At 37.8% G+C, this 13,729-nt stretch overlaps 1 protein-coding gene across 2 annotated transcripts in view; it reads left to right on the top strand.

Moving 5' to 3' along the window:
• Window positions 1–12,905, top strand: part of LOC137974688 (14-3-3 protein epsilon-like) — a 23,536-nt gene extending 10,631 nt beyond the window's left edge. Inside the window, exons 3-4 of one of the 2 annotated variants that reach the window (XM_068821625.1) lie at window positions 7,759–8,099; window positions 10,421–12,905. In XM_068821625.1, coding sequence (XP_068677726.1) covers window positions 7,759–8,099; window positions 10,421–10,464 — 385 coding nt within the window. In that variant the 3' untranslated portion in view covers window positions 10,465–12,905. Of the gene's footprint in view, window positions 1–1,006; window positions 1,348–3,048; window positions 4,570–7,758; window positions 8,100–10,420 lie in introns of those variants that run through there. The other variant, XM_068821626.1, reaches the window with a different exon arrangement.
• Window positions 12,906–13,729: the final 824 nt, after the last annotated feature.

Raw genomic sequence — 13,729 nt, 5'->3', positions numbered from 1 at the left:
GTTTAGAGATATCTTTGGCCTGTTCAGCTTGTGAGCTCACCTGTTCCAAAAATTTCTACAGTCGTTTGATCATGCGCTTCAATCGTGAGAATAATTTCACAACCCGGGAATCATCCATGATCTTGCTGCGTGTTTAACCTCAAATTAGAAACATTCATTTCTGGCATTTTAATGATATGCAAAAATAAGCAAGGAAATCAATTGTTGTCCCTGGTGTGTTACATTATTTGAAAGTGTACATGTATGAACAAGTAATTGATGCTGTGTTTACATGTAATACAGGTCAAGACAATAGAAAAAGTCCCATTTGAACTTTGCAAACAGTGATTTGAAAGGATACATTTCCAGCTAAGAAATGTTCATGTACGCTCTAATTACTGGAAAGGTACAATCCCACCATGCCATGGCAGTGCAGTTCTCTGGCAAAATAGTTCAAAGAATGCGCTGCTTTTGATTACAGATTGCCATTGGTGTCAATAGTGTGTTGATTGGCAAGGATGCAGTACAATGCTGCAATTATTGGTTCTTTATGGATGTGTTCTTGAATACTGTTAACTGTCTTTATTCATTTTATTGTGACTGGTTGGAAAATTGTCTTGATCGTAGTGGGCTGTTCCAAGTGCAATGTGTACTCTGGATCGAAGGGAGTAGTTCCTTCGAAGGCTTTTTTTAACTGTGCTAGTGGTGGTTTTTTAATTAAGTTGTTATTTTAGAATGTCACATTTAGTGCAGTCATTATCAAATGCCAGGCCTGATTACGGCATCATGGTAGTGCACTCTTAACATCTTCTTCCTCGCTCTTTTCTTGAATTGTGTCCATTCATTCAGTGATCACTGTGGAAAACTGGCCACAAACTACCGACCCTACAATAGAACTGCGACAGAAAATTTATTTGCAGCCCTCTTAGCCAAATTTAAATTGGTTGATTAATAGCACCAGTTAAAAGAAACTATGCGGAAATGTCTGCCATGTCCTAACATCCCTTCTCTAACTTCTTGTTTGAAGGAAAGGGGACTACTGGCGTTATCAGGCTGAGTTTCTTGACAGTAAAAGTGATGCCTGTGAAGCTGCTAAAGTAGCTTCTCTTGAAGCTTACAAAGAAGCAGACGGATTAGCAGATAAGGAATTGGATGCAACTGATCCGATTAGGCTGGGGCTTGCACTCAACTTTTCTGTCTTCCACTATGAGATTATGGGCAAACCTGATAAAGCATGCCAGGTGGCAAAGGAGGCATTTGATAAAGCCATTGCAGACCCCAGTAAACTATCAGAAGAGAAATGCAAAGATAGCACCCTTATTATGCAGCTTCTTAGGGACAACTTGACACTGTGGACCTCTGATGCAGGTATGTTTTTTTTATTTTGTGCATTTTTCATTGCGGTACCCAAGAATCGATAATGCTGTGTGCAATTTTAATAGCACAAGCCATCACTTCATAAGGGTAGGGTCATACCCCTTGTTGAAAACTATTAATTTTTTCATTGGCTGTATAGTGTCGTACTTTTTATTGTTTTTTTGTGCTAAATCCATTGTTACCTTTGTTCCTTTTCATTGTTCTTTTGGCCAATCCTGAAGCCCATTCAATTAAGTACAACTCAACCCCTTTATAAACGCGTTCTTTCATGTTGAGCATTTCTCAATGACTCAGGGATGTAGATAGAAGCCGGCATCCAGAAAAAATTGCCGGCTATTCCGAATGAATTTCCGGGTGATCAAGGAATTTGAGTTTTTGGGATTCCTCACCTATTTTATAATTTTGTGAAAAAAGAAATGTACTACACACTCAAACTGTACTGACAGGGACTGGCTGTACAATTGTCCCAAATGTTGATTCATTACAAGGGTACTTAAAACATGATCCAAGATTTCCTTTGTTTGGTTAAAACCTCATTGGCCAGAGGTATTTGCACTTCGTGTGCGTGAAATAAAGTAAACCCGCAGTTTGTGTATTTCAACCGTGTCGGGGAGCACACACATGTACGTGTATAAGCTGAAATGTTGGCGGAAAAAAGGAGGAAAAGTGATTCTGAGGTACTCAGTTTAAAGAAATTCATTCTTCAACTCTGCCAAAGCTACTTCATCAAGCTCTAGCAGACCAAGTAAAAATTCAAAGAAAGCACTATTACTACGACAGAATCTGGACGAGACACCAAGAACGTGTTCAAACTGTGACATTTTTTCATGAAAAAGGCAACAAGAAATTGTCTGAAAACATCACAAATAGCCTTGAATTTACCCTCTAAAATAAAAGAAAATGCATTTATGAGAGTCTAAGTTTCAAAATTTTTCAGGGAAGCATGCCCCTTGACCTTGTTAGAAGGGACACACCAGAATCGTGTCCAGCTGGGCCTTCCGCCTGTTAAGTGAACATCACTGTCTTAACAAAAAATTTTAGCTACATCCCTGTGACTTGTAAAAGAACTTCAAATGTCTACTAGCGCTGGTACACTAATTGGGGACCCTGTAAACTGAAATTAACAAATAACGCAAATCAAGTCAAATGTTGGTTTTTGAGGTCAGGGTAAGCTCAGTGCAGAGTAGAGAACCAACAAACTCGACCCACATATTACATGTACATTTGTACGCCGAGTCTGGGAATCTAACCCAGCCACATTGGTGGGAGGTGAGTGCTCTCACCACTGTGCCATCCCTGCACTTGTCTTGGTTTTTGAAGACATTTCCTTTGGGCCCTTAGCTTCCTTAGGTTTGGTTGTATTTTTCTGTATTGCAAGAAATAATAATTGTTATTTATGATAATTTTATAATTTCATTGTTTCCCTGATAACCCTTTAAGAGACACAAAACACAGATGTTTCTTTTGAAGTATCATTTGCATCTTTGTATCAACTGGTGATTCAGTTGACCAGCAGTTATTGGTTGCTTTAAGGGCTACATGACTTGAATGTTGAAGATTGAAGGTCTGGAACATTAATACGTTGCCCATCAATTAAGCCATTCGCAACATTGATGCATCTTAATTCATTGAGTATTTCAGTCAACAAGGTATTGTTTTTGAAGAATAGTGTTTTTATTGAATATTTTACAGAGGAGATGGAAGTTCAGGATGTGGAAGATAAGGATTCTTGAAGGCTCTTCAACAAACTACATGTATCTGTGAAGAGATCTGTTCAATGCTAGCATTTGTTTGTAGAAGTTTATAGACTGTTTGGTGGCTTTTGTTCAGTTGATATGTATATTAACGGTACATGTATTTTCCTTTTGTCCCAAAAACTACAAAGACAGATTGCAGAATATCCTTACCATTTTCTTGTAGTTTGTTAAAGACTGTGCTTTCAGTCATTAAAGGTCTGAAGGGACTGAAATAATTTATTGGCTCTTTTTTCTTTGTTACTTAAAGGGGCTATGTTGTGTAAAATGGTGTAATTTCATGACACCCAAAATGACTAAAAAAGTTGAATGAAATGTTGCAATAACCATTTAAATCTTTTAATTACTGTAAACAATGTAACTGAAATACAACAAAAGGAAAGAGAAGCACAGACGGACACAAACAGACAAGATTGTAACGGATTGCATTTGGCTAATCTCAATTAAAGGTCGTTTTTACTCAGAATCATCTTATTTCTGATCTAACGAAAATTAAATTTTTATCAAAGGAATTCCACATTACCATAAAATTTTTAGAGTTTTTAAATTGTGATTAACTAAAGATTTCCCCTAAACACCCTTAATTAAATAATGTGACATAGCCCCTTTAAGTCCAGCCTAGTGTTTCTCTGTTAATAATTTTGTGTCGTTAGGCAATTTTGTCATTTTAAGGATGTTACCGCCAAGCCCACTGGCGTATGCAGCCGAGAGGTCAACTTCAGAATCGTGTGAGAACCCATTAGTAATACCACAGTATCGACTACAGTAGTATTTTCAACAGCGCGGCCATTTGAGATTCTACATTGTATGTAAGGTTCCAGTATTGTATTAAGGAATATTGGATGATGTAAAGAAAGCTGTGTGGTCCTAGAACTTATTGTGTGTTTGCTAGAATATTTTTTGCTAGGAACTGCTCCTTTGTAGCATTGTTGGCAAAGTGTCTAGGTTATTTTAAACATTTGCTTTGTACGATAAAGATGGTAAGGTGCCAACTCCTTTTTCTTCCTATTTTCATCAATTATAGTTTATGCAGAATGCAGTATTTTATGCCATTAAAACATTATCATTTTTAAGCCAATGTACTTGAACCATTTAATTACCTCATGGAAGTGGCCGTAGTTTTTGTCCAGCTTGCTTCACTTACTGACACCTATATAATTTTATCATGAAAACAGTGGAACTTGGAATCTTGTAAGGTCTCAGGGAGCTCTCCTTTTTATGTCTAGCCTAATAATGGGATCCTATTTTCTTTCTAGTTCTTGGAAAAAAATCTTATCTTAGGTCAGGTAAAAGAAAATTCCCATTTTCCTTCTTATTCTTCCTTTACCCTGACTGACACCTCAAAATAATTCTTTCTGAACACTTGAACACTTTAATTTAGACTACAAAGTGCTAATATAACTCATTATAATAAGTATTATTGTATCAATGTATTTGACTAATAAAGAGTTCAGATGTGGTCCTTGTTGTGATGGAGACAAATGTACAGGGGCTATGCCACGCAAAATGATGTAATTCCGCGACACCCAAAATGCCCAAAAAGTGGAATGAAACATTGCAATCACTACTTTAAACCGTTGAACAACATAAAAGAAATACAACAGAAGGAAAGAGCAGCATGGATCGACACAAATGGACAGGATTGAAATGGATTGGGTCAGCCGGATGTTTTTCAACTTTATGGCAAATCGCTTGGGTAAAGGATGCTTTTGGTCAAAATCATCTCAATTGTTATGTAATGATAATTTTATCAGTAAAGAAATTCTACGTTACCATTTTTTAGTTTTAACCTCGTAATCATCTAAAAGATTTCCCTACAATAACGTGACATAGCCCCTTTAATTTCTTATAAATCTGGAATGGTTAATTTGGGTGTTGGCTGCAAAACAACCAAGATGGAAATTTTTATTTTCTATGTACATAATTCAAATGCACTTTACAAGCAAGCAATCCATGGGTGAGATCAGACGTAGGTGTAATTATACAGGTGCCAGTGGCAGTTGCTATAAGTCCATTAGCAATTTCATCCAACCCATGAATGAATGATCCCAGTCTCTCACAATTAAAAGGACTTGAATGTTTAGGTCTTGTAGAAGGAAAAGGAGAAATGGTAAAAAAAATTATTGTCCACTTCTAGCTAGATACTATTTTTTTAGTTGTAAGTGCAACGATACAAAACCTTCCATAATTATTAGAATACATTAATTTTATCAGATTAAAAGCAATTTAAAAATAGAGAAACAAATTTCATTTACAACATGAAGGCAGAAAGTATTCGAACAGAAGTGGCACAAAATACTTCAGTCACTCTTACTGTGAACAACTCCTTCAATTTTTTTTTTGTTGTTTCGTGGACATCACCATCTAAAGTTGTTAGCTACATGTAAGATCCCCTCCCCACCCCCCCACCCCCTCCATCCTTCCTGACCAGAACTGGCTGGCGCAATATTGTGATTTTGAAATCCTTCCTTTTTTTACTAAGTGTACTGTGTTGTTTGTAATTTGTTACTGTGTTTATTAATAAAAATGAATGGACTGAGGTCTGAAAGGCTAACCATTTTCAGATGTCATCACAAAGCCAGCACTTTCTCCTCAATTACTGTAAGTCTGTTATTGTTGGTCTAGCTAGCTTCCTGCAGGGCAGTCCGATGTCAATAAATTGTTGGTTGTTTGTAATAATTTGACTACCCTCCCTCAAATTATATCTAATAATGATAACCTACAAGTTGAGAATGCTTTGCTGAAGAGTACTGGTAATAAGTATTTGAGTTAAAATACAACAATAGAAAATAGGAAAAGACTACATAAGTATAGGTAATTGCATGATTTTGGGTGCAATGTTGAACAAATTTTGTAGTCTGAGAAAAGTGCTGCGAAGAATCATGTGATTGCCTAAGCCCTGGCTACACATTCTAACATTGTTTGGAAAACGGTTGTTGGATCAACAATGTCAGAACGTGTAGCATGGATGTTTGATGCTTGTTCAACATTTTTTGTTGGAAGAATGTTTTGATTTCTCCACCATACAACAAATGTTGAGGCATGTATCTGCCCTTTCAACAATGTTTTAAGCAATTACCAATCAGAGTTAAGGGCCCAGTCTCCAAAACAAAAATGAACTATGCACCATAAGGTTGTGTGACTAAAGTGATGTGTTAACAACGTTACATGTGTATCCAACATTGTTAAAGCGTTCTTACAACAATGTTGGGATGGGTTATTCTAACAATGTTACAGCATGTAGCTGGGGCTTTATAAATAATAGACATGGAAAAGTTTGAGAAAATCTGTCATAGTTAAGCAGAAGCAATGCATGCATATGGCATAATCATGCAGAAACTGCACCGTCCTGGGCTTAGCATTTGATTGGCTATCTGTGGCCTTTTCTGAAACCTTGATGAATTATTTGAATGCCTCGGTTTTTATCTCATCTCTCTACTGTTACATGAAAACTGTGTTTCTCTTAGTTAATCAGAATGGAAACTTTGTTAACTTTATTATTACAAATTTCACCTCCAACTCCTTTCAAGCAGGCTGGATAATGTTGTGAAATGCTGTCTGTAATTCTTGAGGTGGAATTAGAGAAAATGCCTATGGTTACTTGTGCAAAGTTTATTTTAAATTTGTCCACCATTCAGTAGTCTTTATGAACAAAGTAAAGGGAGATGAATTGGCCGTATAGTTATCTAACACATGGCCCTCAAATGAGTTAGCTTGAAATTAACTTTGTCTATTTGTATTACTGGCTATAGTGGTTGTACCCTCTTAACCCTTTAACTCCCAATTACCACTTTTAGATTTTGCTATGTCCAAACTTCATATAAACGGACTGGTCACACTTCATGTTAACTTGACCTTGACCATGCACAATCTTTTGTCCTTGATTCACAACTGCATTTTGAGTACTAAATTAATTGAAACTTAAAATCTGTTAGAAAAGGGTGTGGTTTGTGCAACAGGAATAAAAACCTAAAACAAAGAAACTCGTCGAGTTTGATAAACATCTCTATGTATTAATTATGCTCTGTCTAACACCAGACCATTTTACTTGTCAATTATGTTTTACCATTTACTTGTCAATTGTGTTTTACCAAAACACTAGAGTACTAAGCATTAATTAAAGCTAACCTAATAGGTGTAATTAGGCCTAATGTTAGCATAATTATGTAAGCAGTTAGGGTTGTTTTTGTATCAGTAAAACAACAGCCTGTGACCTGTGTTTGGTACCTTCCCATTATTCACCCATCACATACAGGGGTGGATCCAGGAATTTTTGATATGGGGGTCCAAACCTTGACTCAGAAAAACACTACCGAAACTTTTTTCAGATTAGTGGCAAAATAGAATGGCTCCCCATCAAAAAGTCAACCAGTTGAGTAATAATAGGCGATCCTGCAGATGCAAGAATTTTAGACTCAAACAAGTAGTAAAAAAAAAATTCGGTCAGTCAGGGAAGGGGGGGTCACCCCCCACAATTATTTTTCTATCTTAGTAACTCAGTCTGTTAGTGTGACTGACCTGAGTGAAAATGCAGTAAAACAAGTGGGTTGTTTGTGCTGGTTATAGGGTAACATACCAGTACACCGTATTCACCGCAAATGACCATTTGAGTGCTAAAAGATTAATTCCTGGTCTTTTGATTTTGTAGGAAAGGAGATTATCACCGTTATATGGCTGAATTTAGTGCACAGGAGGACAGGAAAACAGCAGCAGAGATGTCTCTAAAAGCATATAAAGAAGCCACAGAATCATCTGTCAATTTATTTGCCACTCATCCCATCCGGCTGGGTCTGGCCCTAAATTTTTCTGTATTCTATTATGAGATCCTCAATTCACCTATTCGTGCCTGTGAGCTAGCCAAGGATGCATTTGACAGTGCCATTGATGAACTTGATCAACTTAAGGAAGATAGCTACAAGGACAGCACTCTGATCATGCAGCTTTTGAGGGATAACTTGACACTGTGGACTTCCGATGCACAAGTAGAAGGTCAGTTCCAGGGTAAAATAGGAAGATAGTAGGAGAAGAACATACTGAGTGACGATTTTCAAACCAGTTTTGCCAGAAGTAAACAATAGGCCAACTTGGCTAACTCATTGTTGAACCTAATTCACGGGTTAAGACTCTTTTTGTGTTGTATTTGCATTAGAATGTAGCACTCACATTTAAATGATGTTGCAAATAGCTGGAACAAAACGTTTTATTCTGAAAGGGTTTGATTCAGCCAATTTGGTCTATTTACTTCTGAAAAAACTTGGTGTAAAAATAGACACTTTTCGGACTCTCATGGGGACAAACCAGAGACCAGATTCTTACTCTTGCATAATGGAATCTTGCTAGAACATAATCAAAGGAAGGAAGATGGTAAAAGACAACTTTTTATCTTTAATAAATTTTAAACATTGTTACTTTTACATAAACTTGACCATGTGAAATTAACAAAATTTGGTTATGATCATTTATTTACGGGGAAATCGACCAAATTGGAAGACTTGATGATAATCAAGATGCACAAGAAACAAGACCTCGATTGTTCAAAAGGTAGATAACGCTATCCACTGGATAAAATAATTAGCAAAATCCAGCAGTTAAGCACTAGCAAAACAAATTGAGTTATCCAGTGGACAGTGATTTATCCAATGGATAAGTTGTTGTAATTCTCGCGAATTGCAGATAATTCTGGTTTCTGGTTTCCAGATTCCGGATTCTGGTTTCCGGATTCCAGCTTTTAGTGCTGTTAATTAAAGAAACAAAAGAAGCCTTTTTTTATGTCAGTGAAGTGGCATACATGTTGTTTATTCTGGTGAACAAAAATTATTGGTAAGGTGAAGTCTTTGTGGTTACAGGGATTGGCCATTGCCCGTTTTAGGCCAGATGGAGACATGAGTTTGAGATCTTGATACAATTTTTGGGCAGCATCCTTCATTTGGACGGGGAGGGGGGGGGGGGGGGTACTGTCAAGTTTCTTGGTGAGAGTTTTTTTCCACCAGCAAAGCAGAATGAGATGACAACTGAAATTTGCTTAAATTATAAATGAGAACCAAATATTGAAAGGCAGAACTTCAGTTATACTATAACATACTATAACATATATATATATATATATATATATCTGTATCTATATCTGACTGGATTTACAAAAAGGTACCTCATAATGCAGGGACAAGTTAGCACTTTAGGATGCAGAACAAAATTGTTTTCTTTTACATCTATGAGTCCAGCTGAGAACAAACTTTGACCCATTCAGCCTCAACAATGCCTCTCAGTAGATCTTACTCATGTCTAATGCCAGACTGTATTTTACGGTTAGAAACTCTGAATCTGAGCTCCAGATGGGATTTGAACCCACAACTGTTCATGATCTTGTTGGATGCTCTAACCACTGAGCTACTGGAGACTCTATGGTGAGCAATTGGTGAAATTTAGGTCTTTGACTCAATCTGCATCTTGCAGTTACAAAGTCAAATAACGACTGACAGCATATCTCAGAACTGCACAACACAATGCTTCGTTATCTGTGTAACTACGCACTGCAGTTTTATTCATAGACCTACATTTAACCCTGGCTTGCTCACCACAGTCTCTAGAAGCTCAGTGGTTGGAGCATCCAACTAGATCACGTAGGGTTGTGGGTTTAAATTAAATCCCAGCAGGAGCGCAGATTTTTTCTGAGTTTCCAATGGAGGCAACTGTGACAACATGTATATTTAACAAGCAAGGGCTACGGGTCAATAGCCCATGAGGCGAAGCCGAATGGCCTATTGACTCGTGACCCTTGAGGGCAAAGGGTGATACTAAGTCCGATATTAAACCCATTTTCCATTTTATTCAGATTATTTGCACTAAAATTTAGTGTGTTGTGCTTCGGTTGTAATAAACTTGATCCATGCTCTAAGCCGTTGACTCTATGACCGTCACAATTCTTGAGGTTGTTGACCCATATGTTTTTTTAAAATCTTGTTAATTATTGATTCATCAAAGTTATGACTAATCATCAGGTACTATTTGAGTCATATGTACTCGTCCGTAAACCCCTGTACAAATCAACTGGGGTTGATGATTATTAAACAATAGAATTAACGTTTAGTACAAACTCCTGTCCAGCTAATTCGTATTTATTAACTTTTCATACAGATCTCTACTGTTTTCAATTAATTTTATTGTCTTACTTCACAAGTGCTGTAAATTATCGCGTCTGGTCTGTATGGGTGTTTACCATCGCTCACCTTCATCTCGCCATAGTAAACATCCATACAGATCTCCCTCTCATATTTTATCTACTACTTATTTTGCTTTTGTACGTTTTTCAGACCAGGACAAAGATCAAGATGTTGAAAACCCTCAGGGTTCTTAAGCTCAATCCATAACTATGACTGTCCGCTGAACAGGCTAAGAAATGTCCTCTACGAGAGCAATAATTATTAATTTAAAGACAGTAATAATTTTATTGTAAAGCTTGTTACATGTAAGGCGCTGTATCACTTCAGTAAAGTTCAGTTTGTATATTTTTATGGATTACTTGCTCCTGCTCTCTATGCAACTTAACATTAACCCTAAAATTACTTTCAAACAACGTAACTCAAAGCTCTGTGACAGGAAAAGGCTGTTGAGCATAGAAGGATTAAGTTACAAACAACATAGACAAACTTTGAAAAACTGTTAGGCTGAACAGTTTTCAGTAACCCATTTTAATCATCAATTTTGCATTTCCCTTTTCTTCAGTCCTTTCGTCATTGTTTTAAGGCGTTATTTCCACTTTTCGCTTGATTTGGTGGTCAGTTCGCAGTCGCCGAATTTCGTTGAATTTTGTGATGCAGCTCCTTTATCAAACTGTTTCATTATAGGATAATCTTTGTATCAGCTCGAGTGATAAAGTTGTTCTTTAATGGACAGGCAGGCATTGGGCCAAATTTTCCGCTGTGCTACCACATCATTGTCATTTTCGACGTCGGTGCCTTACTTTTATCGGACACCACTTTATTATTATAGCTATTTACTTCACAAACCCACTCAAGGAGCACCAAGCCATAGTCTCCTTGGAAGCCGTTGTTTGGGGCATGACGGAACACACGCCCCGTTGCATGACACCGCAAACAACGGCTGGGAAGGAGACTAAGGGCCGATTTACACGGTACAATTTTTGTCGCATGCGACAACGGCTTACGACAGGCCCACGACATGATTTACGATTGTTGTGTACGTCAGAAAAAATGTCGTAGCATTTTAAAACATGTTTTAAAACGCTGCGACAATCGGAAGTCATGTCGTAGGCCTTTCGCGAGCTTGTTGCATGCGACAAAAATCGTACCGTGTAAATCGGCCTTAACCAAGCCATTGTTTTCCATAGTTTGCAATAGCGATATTTCTTGTTGACAAACATTGACGTCACATTTCTTTTGATGTACATAAAGTTCGCTTAGGTTTAAAATAACCACTTACAAGGCTAAACCGAACGTTTTCGACATTAAGTCATCATCAGGGTATTAGCGTACCATCCGCTTGACTCATATTTTATATCATATGGGTCAGATTCTCGATGGGAAAAGTTTCGCGACATAGGATTTGATTTGTCTATTCAAACTAGGCTTCAGTTGTTGGATCATTAAGCCTTCAAGGATTCTACGCTTATAAAAAGATTTGGCCGTGCATAATAATTATAGAATTCGCCAGCTAAAAGAATGCGAAGGATTCTCGCGAAGATATTCAAATTTGCCAACCACTTTAATTTCGTTGCCTAGCGACCCACTTCTGTTTAAAATATACAGTGTGAAAACTTCTATCTTAGGGGCGCGGGGGGCCGGGGTCCGTGGAAAACACGGGGTACCCCGGCTTTCCCACCAAACCAAGTAAATTGTTGTAACCTAACGCACGGCCCTCGACCTCTGTACCAAAAGGTATTTATGCCATTTTCGCGGTTTCCCTTGCACTTTTTTATTATGAACATGGGAATCGGAAGTTAAGTTTCTAACACGGTCTTTGCTTTTTATTATTGCGAATCGTTAATTTGGGAAAACACTGGCATTGGGATCTAAGTTCACCAGTCACAATGTAAACCTTGTCGACGGCAAAAGTAGGAGTCAATGTTTGAAGATATATAACATAATATGTATTAAATGTGCGATTGATATTTACAGAAACCTCTTGCGCCTATTCTCCTTGTTTTGTCTCGCAGTACCAAAAATTCTGTCAGGTTGAAGGTTGATCTGTAGCCTAAAAGGACTGTGATGACCACTGCTGTTCCTAGAATCCTGAAACTTAATTCGTTTGTGCCTTATGACCTGTATGTAATTGAAAGGTAATTTATTTAAACATTATTAATCTGTTTAGTATCTTTTTAGGAGATTTGTACCTTGACTATTAGAGCAGTTTTCGAATGACCGTCGAAGTAATTACGCGATTGCAATTGCTACGCTTAGTGATTGGTTTAAAAATCTCGCGCGCGTTTATCAACCAATGAAAACCAATCGCGGCTTGCACGTGCGATTTTTCCCACTCTGAGCAAATTAATGGCATAGACATGTAATTGCTTCGGCTTTGGATTGGGTCATGGCGCTGTTTGCAACTGTTTCGATTGGTCGAAGTAATTACTTTGCCATTTTTGTACGACACAATTAAAAACTGCTCTAAATGAAACAACGAAAAATGACGTTTGAAGCCTCGTACTAGATTGGATGTGTTTAATGGGTTATCGTTGCATATCAATGAATTGACGAGTGCTGGGACTTGAAGGATTTTAGTGACCAGCCAATTGTATCAGTAGGACGGCACAATATTAATAAAGAATCACTTAAAGAGTAAGAATCTTTTGGTGTTTTCATCTACGTTAACTGTAAAGGGTTTAAAACGGCCCTCTTTCAAGAAGCACCTGCTTTCGAATAAATCCCCTCCAGCCGTTGTGAGGAAAAAACCCTCTCCCCCAGAATTTCAAAATTGGAAATGGCCTCTGTCTTGACCACATAGCGAACATCGCCCTGCCCTTTCTTGAAACGCAAGCACACACACAAGCAACATATTCGGACACAGCTTGTCTATCGGTGTTTTATCCGGCCACCATTTTGTCCTAACAAAAGATTCTAAAGATAAAAACTAGTTAGTTTAAATGTTTGCTTGTGCAGCATGTGCGTATGTTTCCTTGCTAGAGAGGATGAGGCTAAGTCAACATCCGGTATCGTGAAAATAAGTCTTATTTTGTGAGCGTGATTTACATTTCTTGCGCGAATACGATTATTCATGACAGATTGCCCGAAGCGGAAAATACCATAATAATCTTTGTTTGTCCACCCAAATTTTAAATAATCATTGTTTCCAGTTTCTCTTGGGACTTACAATGGTCTCAAGAGTGAACAAAAACAATACTTGTTCAAAATTTGGGTGGACAAACAAAGAGTATTTATGGCATTTTCCGTTTCGGGCAATTTGAGATGGGCGGAGGTTGGGAAACGAAAGACTTTCCTCCTCTTCCCCTATCACTTCCTTCTCCCCGGGAATACCCCCCATGCACTCCTTGGTAGCAAGTTTCTCCCACCGTATTCAACATGGTTTCCACACAATATGCGACGAAGTAGGACCGAGCGCGTGTACGCTAAAATACGCCTGCACTAACAGCAAACTATCCATAA

The sequence above is a fragment of the Montipora foliosa genome, chromosome 11, assembly GCF_036669935.1.
Source record: "Montipora foliosa isolate CH-2021 chromosome 11, ASM3666993v2, whole genome shotgun sequence".
In the NCBI taxonomy this organism is placed as follows: Eukaryota; Metazoa; Cnidaria; class Anthozoa; order Scleractinia; family Acroporidae; genus Montipora; species Montipora foliosa.
The sequence above is the reverse complement of the archived record's forward strand: the minus strand, read 5'-3'. Positions and strand labels throughout refer to the sequence as shown.